Raw genomic sequence first — 17,788 nt, forward strand, 5'->3', positions numbered from 1 at the left:
AAAAAAAAAAGAAAGGAGCTTTGTTCAGTATGGCTGCCATCAGGAAGAATAGAAATATCAGGTGACCGACCTTTGAGGAGTTGACAGGAACTTTAAGGTTTCATAGAAAGGGAAAAGAAAACCCTGGAAGGCAAGGGTCCAGGGCTGTCTAGCTAGAAAAGCAAGTAACCTTGTTCACACCTTCGTCTGGTTGATCATTCTCAGGCCTGTTCTTTGAGGTCCAGCTGGCTCCAAAAAGTCTTCATTTATTGCTTAAGGGGACAATTCAGTTCCCATCATGAGATGATTGCTTCTGATTGGTGATGGGGAGCAGCCTCAGTGCCCTTGTGGGGTAATTGACCTGGCTGCCAAGCTCAACATTACTGAATCCTTAAAAATAACTTTGGCACAGTAGCAGGTTACAAAATCAATCCACAAAAATCAATAGCTTTTCTGTATATCAACAATGTACAGCCAGAGAGGAAAATCAGGAAAACAATCCCATTTGCAATAGCCTTAAAAAAATACTTAGGCCAGCCACAGGTGGCTCACACCTGTAATCCTAGCTACTCAGGAGTCTGAGATCTGAGGATCATGGTTCACAGCCAGCTGGGGCAAGAAAGTCCGTGAACCTCCTTTTTCCTTTTCAGCCATGCTTCTCCACCATGCATGGTGGGGGCAGCAGTTTGGTAAATAAACTTCTTTTCCTGCCTGAATAGCACGTGATGTTCTCTTCATCAGCTACCTAATGAAACCTACCTATTTAATACACCTTACATGTGGTGCCGTGACTCGGATGGGGTTTTTGAGTTGGAAATATTAGAATTTCCTAACCATCACTTTTCTGTGAACCGAACTGCCTAGAGACTTTTCACCAATACTATTGCTGGCCTTCACATCCACGTCCACAACACTTCTCTACTCTGCTCTCTCTAGCATTGTCCATGTGGCGGATGTACCATCTTGGCATCGTGGGAGCTCAGCTGCTATTTCGCACCAACTCAATTATGCGCCAACCTCAACTTGATTCTGTGTGTGCACACCTATGTATTATGCCTGTGTCTGTGTAAACTTGTTATCTGGCATTGTAATCAAGTTATTTGGCTTAAATTGTCTGAGATTCCTGAAGTTTGTTCGGTTTGGATTCGTAGTTCAGTGCCAGCCAGTCTACATGCAGTCCAGATCCAGTCCATCTCTTCCAACCTGGAAGACAGGCCTTCACTCCTGCCTAGATCCTCCTGACTACCTCCGCCATGTCCATCAATGCCTCATGAGACTTCTCTAGGGGCTGGGAAGGTGGTTCAGTGGTAGAGCGCTTGCCTTGCATGCATGAGGCCCTGGGTTCGGTTCCTCAGCACCACATAAGCAAAAAGAAAAAAGCCGGAAGTGGCGCTGTGGCTCAAGTGATAGAGCGCTAGCCTTGAGATGAAGAGCTGAGGGACAGCGCCCAGGCCCAGAGTACAGGCCCCACGACCGACCGGACCAAAAAAAAAAAAAAAGAGAGACTTCTTAGACTTCATCTAAGGACTCACGCCCAAATGACAGCTGCTGCCTGCTGCCTTCTCCCAGAGGGGACCACATCTCAGCCTTTTACCCCTACTGTCAACGCTCCTAGCCAGCAGGAAGTAGCCAGAGAGAATCTTTGCCCTTTTTCATAATTATCAAAAGGCTGGAGGGGCTGGGAAGGTGGCTCAGTGGTAGAGCACTTGCCTTGCATGCTCGAGGCCCTGGGTTCGATTCCTCAGCACCACATAAGAAAAAAGCCGGAAGTGGCACTGTGGCTCAAGTGGTAGAGTGCTAGCCTTGAACTGAAGAGCTGAGGGACAGCGCCCAGGCCCAGAGTTCAGGCCCCACGACTGGACCCAAAAAAAAAAAAAAAAGGCTGGAGTGTAAGGTCTGCACAGGGACACCTCCCTACCTCCGCCGGATATCTGTTACCTGGGTAACTGGCAGACCTGGACGCAGTCACCTTCCCCTCCTGCTAGGTCACATCCTGGGCCACCTCTGGTCACATGCCTCCTATCTGACCTTAGGAGGGTCCTAGACCCTGAGGTGTCATCCAGATCCAGTGAGGCCACACCTTTCCCCCACCTGGCCACACCTCTTCCTGTCCCTGGCCTAGATAAGTCCTGGCCCAGAGGTGGGTTGCCCCTTCCCCCTTTTCCTCTTCAGCCATGCCTGTCCACCACGCATGATGCATGACGGGGGCAGCAGTTTGGTAAATAAACTTTGTCTCCTGCCTGAAAAACAAACCACCAGAAAACCGGAAGTGGCACTGCAGCTCAAGTGGTAGAGCACTAGCTGAGGGACAACGCTCAGGCCCAGAGTTCAAGCGCCACGACTGACAAAAACAAAAACAAAAAAAACTTAGGAATAAAATTAAACAAGGAAGTGAAAAACCTCTATGATAAATATTCTAAAAATCTGAGGAAAGAAATAGAAGATGACATCCCATGTTCATGGATAGGCAGAATGAATATTGTGAAAATGGCCACACTGCCAAAGGTGATCTAAAAATTCAACACAATCCCCATCAAAATTCCAATGCTATTCTTCACAGAGATTGAAGAAACAATCTAAAAATTCATATAGAACAACAATAGACCTCAAATAGGCAAATCAATGTTAGCCAAAAAGAAAAGCAATGTTGGAGGTATCACAATCCAGACCTCAAACTTTACTACAGAACTATAATAACAAAAAGAGCTTTGTCCTGGCACAAAAAACAGCCCAAAGATCAATGGAACAGACTAGAAGACCAGAAATAAAGCCATATACTTCAGTTATCTGATATTCAACAAGGGAGGTAAAAAACATACACTGTAAAAAAAATTGCCTAGACCATCCTCAGACCACACTCTACCTCCACCTTTTAAATAGAATAAATTACATGCATGTACTACTATTTCTGGTCCCCACAAATACACTATTAATAAACATAAGAAATTAAGATTGGCTACATCTTATAATTAAAAGGAAAGCAGGGGCTGGGAAGGTGGCTCAGTGGTAGAGCGCTTGCCTTGCATGCCTGAGGCCCTGGGTTCGATTCCCAGCACCACATAAGCAAAAAGAAAAAAGCCAGAAGTGGTGCTGTGGTTCAAGTGGTAGAGCGCTAGCCTTGAGCTGAAGAGCTGAGGGACAGTGCCCAGGCCCAGAGTTCAGGCCCCACGACCGGACCCAAAAAAAAAAATAATAATAATAAAATAAAAAATAAAAGGAAAGAAATAACTTATAATGATACTATAATAAAACAGATAAACTGAGAAAACCAAACCATGACATACTGCATAGACTAAACTGAAACTACATCCTTCAGATCATATGTCCTTAGACCTCTGACAAATTAACAGTAACCCTGCACAAACACTAGATCTTATCTCTTAACACTAAAATTTCCAAAGTCCTACTCTAGATGACAAATTCCAACTAGCTTTGCCCAGAGTATAAACTTCCACTATAAACTCTAAAAACCGTCACTAATCAACACAGTCACTAAACAACAGTAACGGCGTGTCCTTTCCTAACTGTCCTTTTTGAAAAAACACAAATCAATCCATGATTTTTGGTCTGTAGACTTAACTGGAGTTAGCACTATGGTTCAGCAAGCCCCTTGAACTTGGTGAGACCCACACTTATGAAACAGTTTATAGCTGAGAGCACTGGTCTGTCCCCTTACTCAAGACCTCCCTGTCTGTAACAGCAAGGCACTGAGATTCAAATAATTATCTTGAACACATTAGTGTCAAGGTGATACTTAAGTCTTCTGACTTTTCAGTGCCTTGTTTTTTTCCTTTTAAAGGACAAGGCCTCTTTATGCTGCCCAAGCTAGATCAAACCCAGCTTGGCTTCAAGCACAATCCTCCAGCCTATTTATGAGTGCTGGCACTTGCCACCTTGCCCATTTGGATTTTTCAAATCTCACCAGACTACTGTTCCAGAGTGCAATTTAGCTTCAACCTAGTAGCATTCCTGTCATTTTTCTGCTTGTTCAGTATCTAACTGTTGTTCATATCTAAGTGAAGTCCACAGAGAGAGGACAGACATGGGCCTGCCAAGTCCATCTTGCAGCCAGCCTCAAAGGCTGACAAGCTAGAACATCTTAGCAGAACATGTCAGAAGACTAGTATCTTTCCACAAACTTTTCTTTGAGTAACCTTTCTACAACTTCATAAAAGTTTTTTTCTTAGTCCTTGGAATCCTGAGCAATGTTTTGTTCTACCTGCTTAGTGTTGCCCACAGTTGCTTGTAGATGATTTTCCATGTTTTCTGGAGACCCGCATAAGGCCCCGAGTTCAAGCACCTACTGGCACACATACAAAAAAAATCACAGCAGCAGCAGCAATAACAAAGCCAGGCACCAGTGGCTCACATCTATAATCCTAGCAACTCAGGAGGTTGAGATGTGAGGATCGCGGTTCAAAGCTAGCCCAGACAGGAAAGTCCAGTAAAAGTCAGAACTAGAGCTATGGCTCCAGTGGCAGAGCACTAACTATGAACAAAAGAAGCTCAAAGACAGCCCAGGCCCTCAGTTCAAGCCTTAGGACTAGCGTGTGCATAGACGCACACGCACACACATGCGCGCGCACGTGCGCACACACACACACACACACACACACACACACACACACGAAAAGCAAACAGCGAAAAGCAAACAGGTACTGGTCAGAAGTGAAGCTGTGGCTCAAGTGGTAGTGCATCAGCCTTGATTTAAAAAGCTATGGGATAACACCCAGGCCCTGAGATCAAGCCCTACTACCAGCACTAAATTAATAAATACTTAAACAAAACAAAACATTAAGGCCATGGCTTGGTGGCTCACACCTGTAATCCTAGCTACTCAGGAGGCTGAGGTCTGAGGAACAGGTTCAAAGCCAGCCTGGGCAGGAAAGTCTGTGAAACTCTTATCTCCAATAAACCACCAGAAAACCAGAAGTGGCGCTGTGGCTCAAGTGGTAGAGTGCTAGCCTCGAGCGGAAGAGCTGAGGGACAGCGCCCAGGCCCAGAGTTCAAGCCCCATGACCAACAAAAGAAAAGAAACGAAACTATTAGCTTTATATGATAGTCTCTAAATTTTAATTAATCAAAACCTTAAGCTTACATGAAAAGAAATCTTAAAAATAAAAGGGAGGGCTAGGAATGTAGCTTAGTGGTAGAGTGCTGGCCTAGCATGCATGAAGCCCTGGGTTCAATTCCTCAGTACCACATAAACAAAAAAAGCTGGAAGTGGCGCTGTGGCTCAAATGGTAGAGTGCTAGCCTTCAGCAAAAGAAGCTCAGGGACAGCACTCAGGCCCCAAATTCAAGCTCCAGGACTGGCACAATAAACTGATAAATAAATGAATAAATAAGAGGTTAAGCTTTCCTGAATTAATCATGTAGAAGTGAAATGAGTTAATAAATAAATATGTGTTGCATGTCATTTGCAGGAAACTGGATGGAACTAGAAGACAATGTGTTAAAGAAATAAAATCAGACAGAATGACAGATGTGAAAACTTAAAAAAAAAAAAAGACCTGAGAGGGAAGTGTCACAGACAGGGAGCTGCGTAAGGAGAGAGAGATGATGAGAGGTGTGCAGTTATGAAAATGTGAAGCCCATCAATCTATACACTATATGTTAGCAATTACCATAAATATATTAAAAATAATAAGCCGAAAAGCTTTTGCCAGGTATGGTGAACTTTTCTTTTTCTTTTTTTTGGTCGGTCATGGGGCTTGAACTCTGGGCCTGGGTGCTCTTAGCTCAAGGCTAGCGCTCTACTACTTGAGCCATAAAACCACTTCTGGTTTTCTGGTAGTTTACTGGAGATAAGAATCTCACGGACTTTCCTGCCCAAGTTGGCTTTGAACCAAGATCCTCAAATCTCAGCCTCCTAAGAAGCTACTATTACAGGTGTAAGCCACCAGCGCTTAGCTATGGTGAACTCTTCTGCTAGCCTCAAATCTCAATCCTCCAGATCTCAACCTTCTGAGCAGTTAGGATTATAAACATAAACCACTAGTACCTAGCACATTTGTTTTCAAGGTATGGTCTCTGATCTGCCTACTTGTGCTTCTCTTATATGCTAATGTATCCAGCCATGTACTTCTTCATTTGCTAGGATAACAGGCTGAAGCTACCACACAAAACAATTGATTAAAATGGAATACTGTGAACTCTTATGCTCAAGCTAGTCTCAAACCACAATCTTCTAATATCTTCCTCCCAAGTAGCTAAGATTATAAACTTGAACCACTATGCCTGGCTGGTTTAGGGTTGTTGTTTCTTTTTCTGAGACATCTTGCCATGTTGCCCAGGATTATCCTGTACATGTAAGCTAAAGAAATCTTCTGTGTACTGGTGCATGACAACTTATCCAGGTCTTTATCTCTAGGTTTAAATAACCTTGTATTGGAGAAAATCATAATAAACTTCATAGGACAAAAGAAGGAAAGCCTACAGATGAATCAATGTCATCTATGTTCCTAACATGTTCTTACTTGTTACATGATGTGTACTTTACTTGAAACAGAAGATTCTACTCTTCCACTCTGATAATGCTGATTAATATAATAAATTAATTAGAGCACATAGTCCATCCATGTTGGTACTGATTTTCCCTTAAATTCACACTAAAGATCAGGAATACCTGGTCTTTACCAAAAGAGCTTACATAAATACATTGTACACTCATAATTACCAACATACAGAGAATACATTAATCAGGTTGGACAAACATTGTGACTATGTTGAGATTTCCAGAATGTAATCAGTTTCAGATTTTTATTATTACAAAAGCTTACTGACTCATCTCTAATTAACCACCAGAAAACTGGAAATGGTGTTGTGGCTCAAGTGGTAAAGCACTCACCTTGAGCTGAAGAGCTGAGGGACAGTGTTCAAGCCCCAGGACAGGAGCGGGGCAGGGGAAGCCTTCCAAAGGCCTGAAAGCATTCACAGCCTACCCAGTACATATTTGCTCACATTCCTAAATGGCAAATCCTCTGATGAGAAGTAGAAATTGAGTACGTAAACCACAAATTGCTCACAAATGCTTAAAAAATAGTAAGACTTGCAAAACAGATAATCTGAATGAAACTGAACCACAATGTACATCCCATACTAAGTTCTGGACTTTTAAAATACTGGTCTTCCAGACAATCAGGTTCCAATTCAGATCCACTAATCTAACAGTAACTTCTAGGAAACTCACATAAACTAAAAAAGGGAAACTACCACTCACAGAAATTAAATTTTAGTCATTCCTGACAGGACTAACACTTTCTAAAACATTTATGTTGTAATTTCTAACTCCCTCCTTTTGAGATACCCACAGTAGTTCTACTGTATATCATTCCTTCTTGCAGAAAGATAAATAAATGAAATTTACTCTTGATCATAGATGTGTTATTGGAAATCTTTGCAGGCTGGGTTTTAACATTTCCAAAGCAGATATTCAGATTAGATTTTTTTTTTGGTCTGTTTAGGGACTTGAAAAATTGCTGATAGGGCTGGGAAGGTGGCTCAGTGGTAGAGTACTTGCCTTGCATGCATAAGGCCCTGGGTTCGATTCCTCAGCACCACATAAGCAGAAAAACCTGGAAGTGACGCTGTAGCTCAAGCGGTAGAGTGAGCGCTCGCACTGAGCTGAAGTGCTGAGGGACAGCGCCCAGGCCCAGAGTTTAGGCCCCACGACCGAAGGGGAAAAAAAATTCTGATAATCCTCCACTTGGGAGGCAGAGGCAGAATGATCATGAGGTTCAAGACTAGCCTGAGTTATATAAGACCTGTCTCAAGTGTTTACTCAGCATTGGCAAGGCCTTAAGTTTGATCCTCAATACCAAAAAGAAACAAAACTTTGGCAAATTGTAACTGATTACATTTACAGAATAGGATGTGATGTTTGAAACATGAATACAGTGTGGAATGATGAAATTAAGCTTATTAATATAGTGATCACCTCGATTATCATTTTATGGTAAGCAATTTTTTAAATTTGCTCTTAGTTATTACGAAGTAGACTATTGCTGTGAAATAGATCCCAAAACTATTCGTTTGGTCTCTTTGAAACTTTACACCTTTTGATCAGAATTGCCATTTCCTTTCTTCCCACCATTCAAGCCTCTGGTAACTATTCATTGTTCTATCTCTTATTTCAACCTCACTGAAGTCTACATGTAAATGAAATCATGTAGTAGTCATTTTTCTGTGCCTGGCTTATTTAACTTAATGTTTTTGTCCTCTGGATTTATTGTTGCAAATGAGAGTAATACCTCCTCTTGAAGAATGAATCACTGTTTTATATATATTTTTTTTTCTTTATACATATAATCCATTTATAGACACCTAGGTTGATTTTGCTGGCTACTACAAATAATCCTGCAGTGAATCTGGGACTGTAAGTAACCCTTCAATATATTGATTTGTTTCTTTGGTTATAAACCCAGCATGAAATTACTGGATCATATAGTAGTCCTACTTTTACTTAAAAAATTTTTTTTTGTGCTAGTATTGGGACTTTAACTCAAGGCCTCAACGTTCTTGCTTAGGTTTTTCTCCTTTCAACTGGTGCCCTACCACTTGAGCCAAACTTACTTCTGGCTTTTTGCTATTTAACTGGAGATGAAAAGTCTCTCTGATTTGTCAGTCCAGGCTAAGTAGCTAGAATTAGGTGTGAGCTACCATCACCTGGCTGCTTTTACTTTTTTGAGAAACCTCCAGCCTACAGAAAACAATAACCTCTATGGGTGACATAATACATTTTCTTTTTCTTTTTGCCAGTCTTGGGGGCTTGAACTCAGGGCCTGAGTGCTATACCTGAGTCTCTTTTGCTTAAGGCTAGTGATCTACCACCTGAGCCACAGTACCATTTCCAGCTTTTTCTGAGAAATAAAGTTTCATGGACTTTTCTGCCCAGGATGGCTTTGAACCACAACCCTCAGATCTTAGCTTCCTGAATAGCTAGGATCACAGGCACGAGCCACCAAGGCCAGCTGTTTTCCATAAACCAGCTGCACAATAGTAAAAATTAACCAACTTTATTATTCCAGTCATTTATTAAGACTACGCTATTTTTCTTTTAAATTTCCATAAACACTTAGGCCACAAAAATACCTAGGCATACACAGAAAAAAACACCAATTAAGGCTCATTTCTTTAGGCTATTGATAATAGTTAAAAGTTTAAGCTTTAGAGGGTTATTGGGTGATAGGTCTGACTCAGTCCTACCATCAAAACAAAGGAAAGATTATCAATTTCTAGAGTGTGGGAACAAATATCTCACACCAGATGTAGTCTAAGGTTTAGTCATTTACTCTTTCCAGTGGTATTAGTCACAGGCAAGTCCATAGTTCTAACTTTGTTATATTTTTGGGAGGCTAGTATATGCTATGCTGCTTAAGTACATACACAAGCCTCTAACTATAACCAAAAATGTGTTGCATGTGTATGGAACTCATCAAGTATTTATCAATATATGATTCCCCAAATTCTATCTATATTACAAAAAAGGGAATTTTTACCATTTTTTCCTTAAATATATTATATTAAAATTCTCTCAAATAGCCAGACACTGTTGGTTCATGCCTTTAATCCTAGCTACTTAGGAGGCTGAGATTTGAGGATCACAATTTGAAGTGAGCCCAGGCATAAAAGTCCATGAGAGGGGCTGGGAATGTGGCTCAGTGGTAGAGTGCTTGCCTTGTATGCATGAGGCCCTGGATTCGATTCCTCAGCACCACATAAGCAAAAAGAAAAAAGCTAGAAGTGGCGCTGTGGCTCAAGTGGTAGAGTGCTAGTCTTGAGCTGAAGAGCTGAGGGACAGTGCCCAGGCCCAGAGTTCAGGCTCCATGACCGGACCCCCCAAAAAAAGTCCATGAGACTCTTATCTCCAGTAAAATATTCAGAAAAAGCCAGAATTGGTGCTGTGTTTCAAAGTGCTAGAGCACTAGCCTTGAGCACCAAGAGGCTCAGGAACAGCACCCAGGCCCTGAGTTCAAGTCCCAGGATTGGCAAAAATAAAAACAAAAATAAAAATCACTGTAAAAAAAAATCTTCAAACAAGGGGCTGGGAAGGTGGCTCAGTGGTAGAGGGCTTGCCTTGCATGCATGAGGCCCTGGGTTCGATTCCTTAGCACCACATAAGCAAAAAAAGAAAAAAGCCGAAGTGGTGCTGTGGCTCAAGAGGTAGAGCGCTAGCCTTGAGCTGAAGAGCTGAGGGACAGCGCCCAGGCCCAGAGTTCAGGCCCCATGACTGGACCCCCCACCCTCCAAATTTTTTTTTTCAAACAAGAAAAGAAACTTGAAAACTAAAAGGAGACAAAGAATTTCACAATTCATTTCTTGGTGTCCTGTGTTGCCGCACCAGTAGTAATATACCCAGCACACATGACTGACTGCTCTGAGACCTGCAGAAATATCACTCTTAAAGCAAAGTAACAAATGCGCACGGAAGTGGCACTGTGGCTCAATGTGGTAGAGTGCTACCCTTGAGCTGAGGGACAGTGCCCAGGCCCAGAGTTCAGGCCCCACGACTGGACCCAAAAAACAAAAACAAATGCACAGGTACTATGGTATGCTGATGATAATACTCCACAAAGTAACAAATGCGCATGCACTATGGTATGCTGAAGATAACACTCGACAAACATGTAATAAGTGGATGAAATCCTAACAGTTCTTAAACAAAATCTGCCACATGGCAAGTATTACACAGAAGTACATTTGCCTCTCTTCACTGTTACTGATGGGGACTCTGCTTTTCATACTGGAGAACAGGTTATTTTTCCCACTAGGAAGAGCTTGATAATTTATAATTCCACACACTTTTAAATTCTGGTAGTCTTTAAGTGCTAATGATTTCTCTGCTAAGCATGTACGTAGTTAGAAGTCTATTATAAAACTGCAAACTTTTTTTTTTTGGTCGGTTGTGGAGCCTGAACTCTGGGCCTGGGGTTTGTCCCTCAGCTCTTCAGCTCAAGACTAGCACTCTACCACTTGAGCCACAGCACCACTTCTGGCTTATTCTGCTTATGTGGTGCTAAGGAATCAAACCCAGGGCCTCATGCATGCAAGGCAAGCACTCTACCACTGAGCCACCTTCCCAGCCCTGCAAACATGTTTTATAATATTACCTTATCTAAGCTTTCCACAACCATAAGTATGTCATTTGCATGACCCAGTCTGGTTAGAAAGATATATTACAAAGATTAACCAAAAACAAGTAAAAGGGAAGGCTAAAAAAGGCAAGGTCACAAATAAGGCCTAGAAGTGTAAGTAATAAACCCTTGGTTTTCTGACTGCTAGACCCTTCCTCCTTCAGCTTTAGAAAGCTGCATTTAAAGGACACTTCTCCTGCCCGCCCACCCACCCAGTCTCCTCTAAGACTTGTTCAAGCTAAACAATTAGGCAAGACTTTAAAGTTAACAGGAAATAACAGAACCAAAAATAACTGGGGTGCGGTATCACCTCAGCAGAAGCTTTGGAGCTGTGAACAAAGGGAGACAATTCTGGTCAGACACCATAGCATCAGACCAGGATTTCATGCCCAATACAACCAGCCTTCACTACTCAGCCAAGCCTGATTTTTCTGAAAAGAAAAATTAAGCTCTATTTCAAACTCTGGAAAACCCAAACTCTCTCCCCCCTTCAAAAAAAAAGAAAAAAAAAACAAGCAACATTAAGAGAAACCAATGTTTCAAAGGTTAAGTTCTTAGGCTAAGGTTTTTATATGCTAGACAAATTCACATACTGTAAAGGCATAAAATCGCTTGTTTCATTTCAGAGCAATCTTAAAAATATACAACATACTATGTAATTTGTAATTTTGCTAAAGAACAAATTTGTAGCACGTAGCCTATAAGGGTGGAGTTCAGTGAGTTGTAAGCAAGCCTTGCAGTCAGAAGAACCTACATATTAACCACATTTTATTTCCATATTTAAATGCCTGAAAGGGGCATTTTGAAATGTGTTTCTTATTTTATGGTGGAAGTTACACAGTATGCTGGTGATCAGTTTGAGAATGCTTAAGTTCTTAAGGGTTTCACTCTGATCTTAACTTACCCAGACTTGCCACACAGTTCTTGTTTTGCTGAGTTCCCTGCCTACTACATTTAGAAGTAAGAGATTAGAAAGCAATGAGGGTATATTTGACAGAGAAGAGCACTGGAAAGAAAATGACAAAAATACTAAAATGGTATAGCAGTGAGGAGCAAATTTAGTGTAGGAGAAAACTGCCAACACCTCTTCACAGAGGAACACACCCGCCATACTGACAGAATAGTAGAAATGTGAAGGTAATAATGATCTTGATTCATCAAAAAAGGTTCTGTATATTTACGTTCCAAGTCTTAAAAGAGGGTTATATCCTCCTTATGGGTCAGATGCTATGAAGACTTACACTAAAAAGCTCATAATAACTGAGCTGTTAAAGGGATGGGTCAGTTATATGAAAATTGACTTCAATCCCTAATAATGTCACTCACACAAATTCTGAGTAGGTAAGTCTCAAAAATACCATTATATTTAGTATTATGTAGTGTACATAATGAACATTTATGATCCTAGTACTGAACATATAAATGGATTTTCTTCCTTAAATAAAAGATACTGTTGCTAGCAATGTTAATTTTCTCCTTATAATGACAAAAATGAAAAGTTTTTAAAAATACTTTTCTAATGATAACCACTTCATCCATCAATAACACAGCTGGTCTACGTATATTCCCTTCTTATAAAATAGTGCCTTCAAACCGATTATTAACACTTAAAAGAGAGAGAAGGGCTGGGCTTTAAGTCTCACAGCTGGACGAAAGAAGCCATGAGTTAGTGGTCATGTTTGACAGGTCTTACTAGTGTAAGGGCACAAATAACTACAACATAAAACTCTGCAAGATTTACAAGGGGATACTTCAGTTTTGTTCTAACAACAACAACAAGGGAAATCTAATAGCAGTGGCCGGCTAAATCGGGGAACATTGTTCTTCTCCCAATCTCGATAGCCAAGAGAACATAGAAAAACAGCATGTCCGGATCTGTAAGTTCCCTTTACACACCACTAAAAGGACTTGTCTGTATCTATGTCATCTCGTTAACGTTTCTCTTAAGAGCAGTGACTTCTAAGGATCTCAGAGAAATGAGCGCCAAAAGTACTCCGTATCATGCCCTTTACAGCGGGCGGGTAGGAGTGCCAGAAAGATCTGACCCTCCAGGCAGGCTTGACTTGGAAAGTCTGGTCCCCTGGCTCCTTATCACCGCAGATGCCTCGCTTCTTGGGGGTGGGGAGGGGAAGGAACTCTTTCCTGAAGCGATCATGGATGATGATGATGATGGTAAGAGGTCCCAGACCCCACCCCTCGCACGGGACAACCCGGGAAAGGGGGACCTCTACCTGGCTACTGCCAGGGTACCGTGGGCTGTTGGGGGGGGGGGTCGGGGCTGCCCCCGGGGGAGGAGGGGGAAGGGCTGTCCCCGGGGGAGGAGGGGAGCCCCGCCCCCCCAGCCGCCGTCCGGCGAGGTCGCGGAGGAGGGCACCTTTGACGACGCGCTCGGTGGTGGAGAGCTGACCCGACCCCCCGGACATCGTCCCGCCGGCCTCCTCCGGGCTCCGGGGGCGGCCGGACCCGAGCCTCCGCGTCGCCGCCTGTCCTCTCCGGAGGTCTCAGCTCCGCGGGGCCGTCAGCGCCGTGCCCGGCCCCGGCTCCGGCAGCCCAACTCCAAGAGGGCCGGCCTCCGACTCCACCGGCAGGCGGCGGACGCACGGCCGCTCCCTCCCGCGGCGCCCGCGGCTCGGCGGAGACGACCGTGTCGGGAGCGACAGCGAGAGCGCAGCGACGGCGGCTGAAGGAAGCTACTAGGACCAAGGCTGCTCGCGCGCCTCGCCCGCGTGCGCGCCCCCGCCGGCGTGCGCGCCCCCGCGCCGCGCTCACAACCTCCCTACCCGCGCTCCCGCGGACCTCTGCGCACGCGCACTTTCCTGCCAGCGGCTGGCCAGGCCTTTGCCTGCCTGCCCACAGTCGGCTTTCCTTGCTCAGCTGCGTTGTCCTCAGCTGGTTCCTCCTGTCCGCCCTGGCCTGATCTCTCCCACCCAGAGCCAGGCCTATGCTATTCAAGACTTCAGGTGGGGTCGGGTGCCTGTGGTTCACACCTGTAATACTCGCCACTCAGAAGACGGAGGTCTGAAGATTGAGGTTCAAAACCAGCCTGGGCAGGAAAGCCCATGAGACTCTTATCTCTACCAAAAAATCCAGAAGTAGAGCGGTGGCTCAAGTGGAAGAGCACTAGCCTTGAGCAAACGAGCTCAGGAACTGCATCCATGCTCTGAATTCAAGCACCCCCCCCCCCCCAAGGGACAGCACCCTCCTACTTCAATCCCCAGTGCCAGCACTAAATAGTAAATAAGCAAACAAACAAAAATGACCCGGTAGGATATACACAGGATAGCTAAAAACGCAAAATTGAAAACTGCAAAACAAGAGGAGAAGGGATGAATTATTCAATAATAGTAGAAAGAGATGCTACTACTTGGATCTTAAATTGGTACCAATCATCAAAGTGAACTAAGGCAATCCAGGAAGTTACATCTGGCCTCACTTAGAGCTCTGATACATTAGATTCCTCAGGGTCTCACTTTGAACAAAACTCATCTGACCTGGAAGTCCTTTTAGTAGAGCTTTGCCCTTAAAATTGTGCCAGTCACTGGGAGCCTGAGCTTTTTTTCAACCTAAAACTATTAATTCTCTGGAGAGCTGTCAGCAGTCAGCCCTGGAGAAGCAGCCAGAAGATGAGTACCCATGCCTGGTAAAGGGGGGGTCTGAGGAGGACCAGTTTGCTATCATTTGCTGCTCAGAAATGAAGAACACTCAAAAGTTCTGGTGTCTGGGTGAAGAGAAAGACACTAAGCCCTTATATAAACAGGGCTTCCAGAAATTTGCTGGAAGGCAGAGCTAAGAGTGGATTTCAATAGAAAGCCTGAGGAGAAGAAAAGCTGGAGTTGTCAGTTGCTTACATTCCTTTGATAAAACCAAACAAGAGAACCATGTCTGGATCTTATAAATTCAAGTACAGCCATACTTGGGGATCCTAGACCCCACGTTCTGTGTGGTACTGTAGAAAGAACTCAGCCACACCTGTTCCCCTGTGATAAGGTTCCCTGGGCTGCCTACCATACTGTGTGTCTTTGGACAAGTTACTTCATGTTTCTGTATCTCAACTTCCTTGTCCTTAAAACAGGATAAAACAACATTTACCATATGGGTTGTGAGGAAAATCAAATGAGTATTTGTCTTAAAAATATACTTAGAAGGCCGGGCGCTGGTGGCTCACGCCTGTAATCCTAGCTACTCAGGAGGCTGAGATCTGAGGATCGCGGTTCAAAGCCAGCCCGGGCAGGAGAGACCGTGAGACTCCTATCTCCAATAAACCACCAGAAAACCGGAAGTGGCGCTGTAGCTCAAGTGGTAGAGCGCTCGCCTTGAGCTGAAGAGCTGAGGGATAGTGCCCAGGCCCAGAGTTCAAGCCCCACAACCGACAAAAAAAAAAAAAAAAAAAAATATATATATATATATATACTTAGAAGCTTGCCTGGCACATAATAAGCATTTCATTTGTGCTTATTACATAAAGAGAAAATTTGTTGAACGAAGGTGGGCACAGGCAGCTCTCAGCTATAATCCTCTTATTCAGGAGGTTGAGACCTAGAGGAACATGATTTGAAGAAGCCAGCCTAGGAAATAAAAGTGTGAGACCTCAATGGATCAACAAATAGTGGGCCTGGAGACACGGAGCAAGTTCTAGAGCACCAGCTGTGAGCCAAAAAAGCCAAGTTCAAACCCTGGGTTGGCACACACGAAAGAATTGTGGGATGAGCCAATATGTAGCTCAAGCCTGTCATCCTAACCCTTGGGAGGTAGTCTGGGGTCCTTTTCTGACTCACAGTCAGGTGATTGGCAGATGATTACTGGTTTCAGGCAGGTGAAGAGGAAGGGGGGATGTGTTGTACTCCTAGGCAGACCTAACGTAGTCTACACAGCAGCAGCTTTGGTAGAATTGAGCCCATCCATCCCAGCTCAGGTGGCCCCTGTGCGTGTTGAAGTGAAGATGTCAACACCGCTTCTAACAGTTCTCCTTACTTCCTGTCTCTGTGATGTGTCAGAGAAAGTGAGATCCGTGGATTTCTCTGGGAGAACATTTCCATCCAGGTCAGGAAAGGCTTTGACCTGCACGATCTGAGACATCCAGAAGCGTTCACCTATTGTTCTGCCTTTACTTTCACAACATCCCTGTAGTAGGTCTCAAGGGCTTAGGTTGCTTAGAGCTAAGCCCTGGCTAAGATCCATGGCCTCCTTGTGGGATTTGGGTCTTACACAGTCCATTGAGAATAAGGTCTAAAAATGAAGAAAGTAGCTCTTTATAGCATCAGCCTCCTGATGGATCATTCTAATCCATTCTCCCCAATAGCTCTAGAGTTAACTTCTATGTCAAACCTAGCTGTTGACTTTGCTCTTCATCTCACTAATATAGTGACCTGTTGTCCTTGAGACCCAGTTCGAATCCCTTAGCCTGGCCTCAAAGCTGTTTCTCACCTGACCCTAACTCACCTCTCCAGCCTCTTTCTCTGCATGGCCTCACTGAGACCCCATTAACCAGCCGCTATCTACAATTGGCTGTGCTTTTTCAGGAATGTACCCCTCCGAAGAAGGATAGAATTTTAAGACAAAAAGGCTAGGGGAAATGTCCTAGGCTAGGCAAAGTTGTCCAAAGACATGGAGTTAGAACATGGTAGTATATTCAGAAATTAATACCTTTGGACGTGTGGAACTTCTTGCCTTGAATGCCCATTCTTCTCTATTTCCAACCAGGCAGCTCAGCCATGTCCTATCATCTAGCCTTATTATACTCTGTAAAGCCTGTACTCATTCTTGCAGAGGTGATGTCTCCTTTCTCTATTTTCTAAGAGCATTTTATGAACAGGTTAGCAGTAACATGCAGGGTAAAGTACTTACATGTGGCTATTTTTCCTACCAGACTGTTAAGGCAGAGACTATATCCACAGTTTCTCAGCTGGTCCCTTTATATGGTACGCAGGTGCTCAGTGTTTGTTGATGAAGGATAACACCATTCCCTTTTCTTGTATCTAATAATTCAATAATAATGTTCCAGTAGATGAAGGTTGAATAAAAGCTCTACTGGGCAACAAAATAACTAAGAGGCTAAGGATTTATATGGATCAACATCATTATATTACAGATAAATGAGCCCAGAGATGAATACATTACCAAGCTAGAACTACAACTCCAATTTAGGCCTTTTCTGTATCAAAGTTTTTTTGTTGTTGTTGTTGTTTTTGTGTGTGTACATACATATGCCTATATGTATATGTGCACTTTTTTTTGTGGGTTGTGGGGCTTGAACTCTGGGCCTGGGTGCTGTCCCTGAGCTCTTCAGCTCAAGGAGAGCACTTTCACTTGAACCATAGTGCCACTTCTGGTTTCTGGTGGTTAATTGGAGATGAGAGTCTCATGGACTTCGCTGCTCCAGCTGGCTTTGAACCGTGATCCTCATATCTCAGCCTTCTGAGTAGCTAGGATTACAGGCATGAGCCACTGGCACCCAGGTATGTGCATTTTTTTTTTTTTTTGTCGGTCGTGGGGCTTGAACTCTGGGCCTGAGCGCTGTCCCTCAGCTCTTCAGCTCAAGGCGAGCGCTCTACCACTTGAGCTACAGCGCCACTTCCGGTTTTCTGGTGGTTTATTGGAGATAGGAGTCTCGCGGTCTCTCCTGCCCGGGCTGGCTTTGAACCGCGATCCTCAGATCTCAGCCTCCTGAGTAGCTAG

General features: G+C 43.7%; 1 protein-coding gene across 4 annotated transcripts in view; it reads right to left on the minus strand.

Annotated features, from left to right (window-relative positions):
* Ppp3cc (protein phosphatase 3 catalytic subunit gamma) overlaps window positions 1-13,829 on the minus strand; it is a 60,964-nt gene extending 47,135 nt beyond the window's left edge. Inside the window, exon 1 of one of the 4 annotated variants that reach the window (XM_042667201.1) lies at window positions 13,488-13,829. In XM_042667201.1, coding sequence (XP_042523135.1) covers window positions 13,488-13,536 — 49 coding nt within the window. In that variant the 5' untranslated portion in view covers window positions 13,537-13,829. The remainder of the gene's footprint in view (window positions 1-13,487) is intronic. The other 3 variants (XM_042667202.1, XM_042667203.1, XM_042667204.1) reach the window with 3 other exon arrangements.
* Window positions 13,830-17,788: the final 3,959 nt, after the last annotated feature.

The sequence above is a fragment of the Dipodomys spectabilis genome, unplaced genomic scaffold (genome assembly GCF_019054845.1).
Source record: "Dipodomys spectabilis isolate Male_0828 unplaced genomic scaffold, ASM1905484v1 ptg000380l, whole genome shotgun sequence".
Classification (NCBI taxonomy): domain Eukaryota; kingdom Metazoa; phylum Chordata; class Mammalia; order Rodentia; family Heteromyidae; genus Dipodomys; species Dipodomys spectabilis.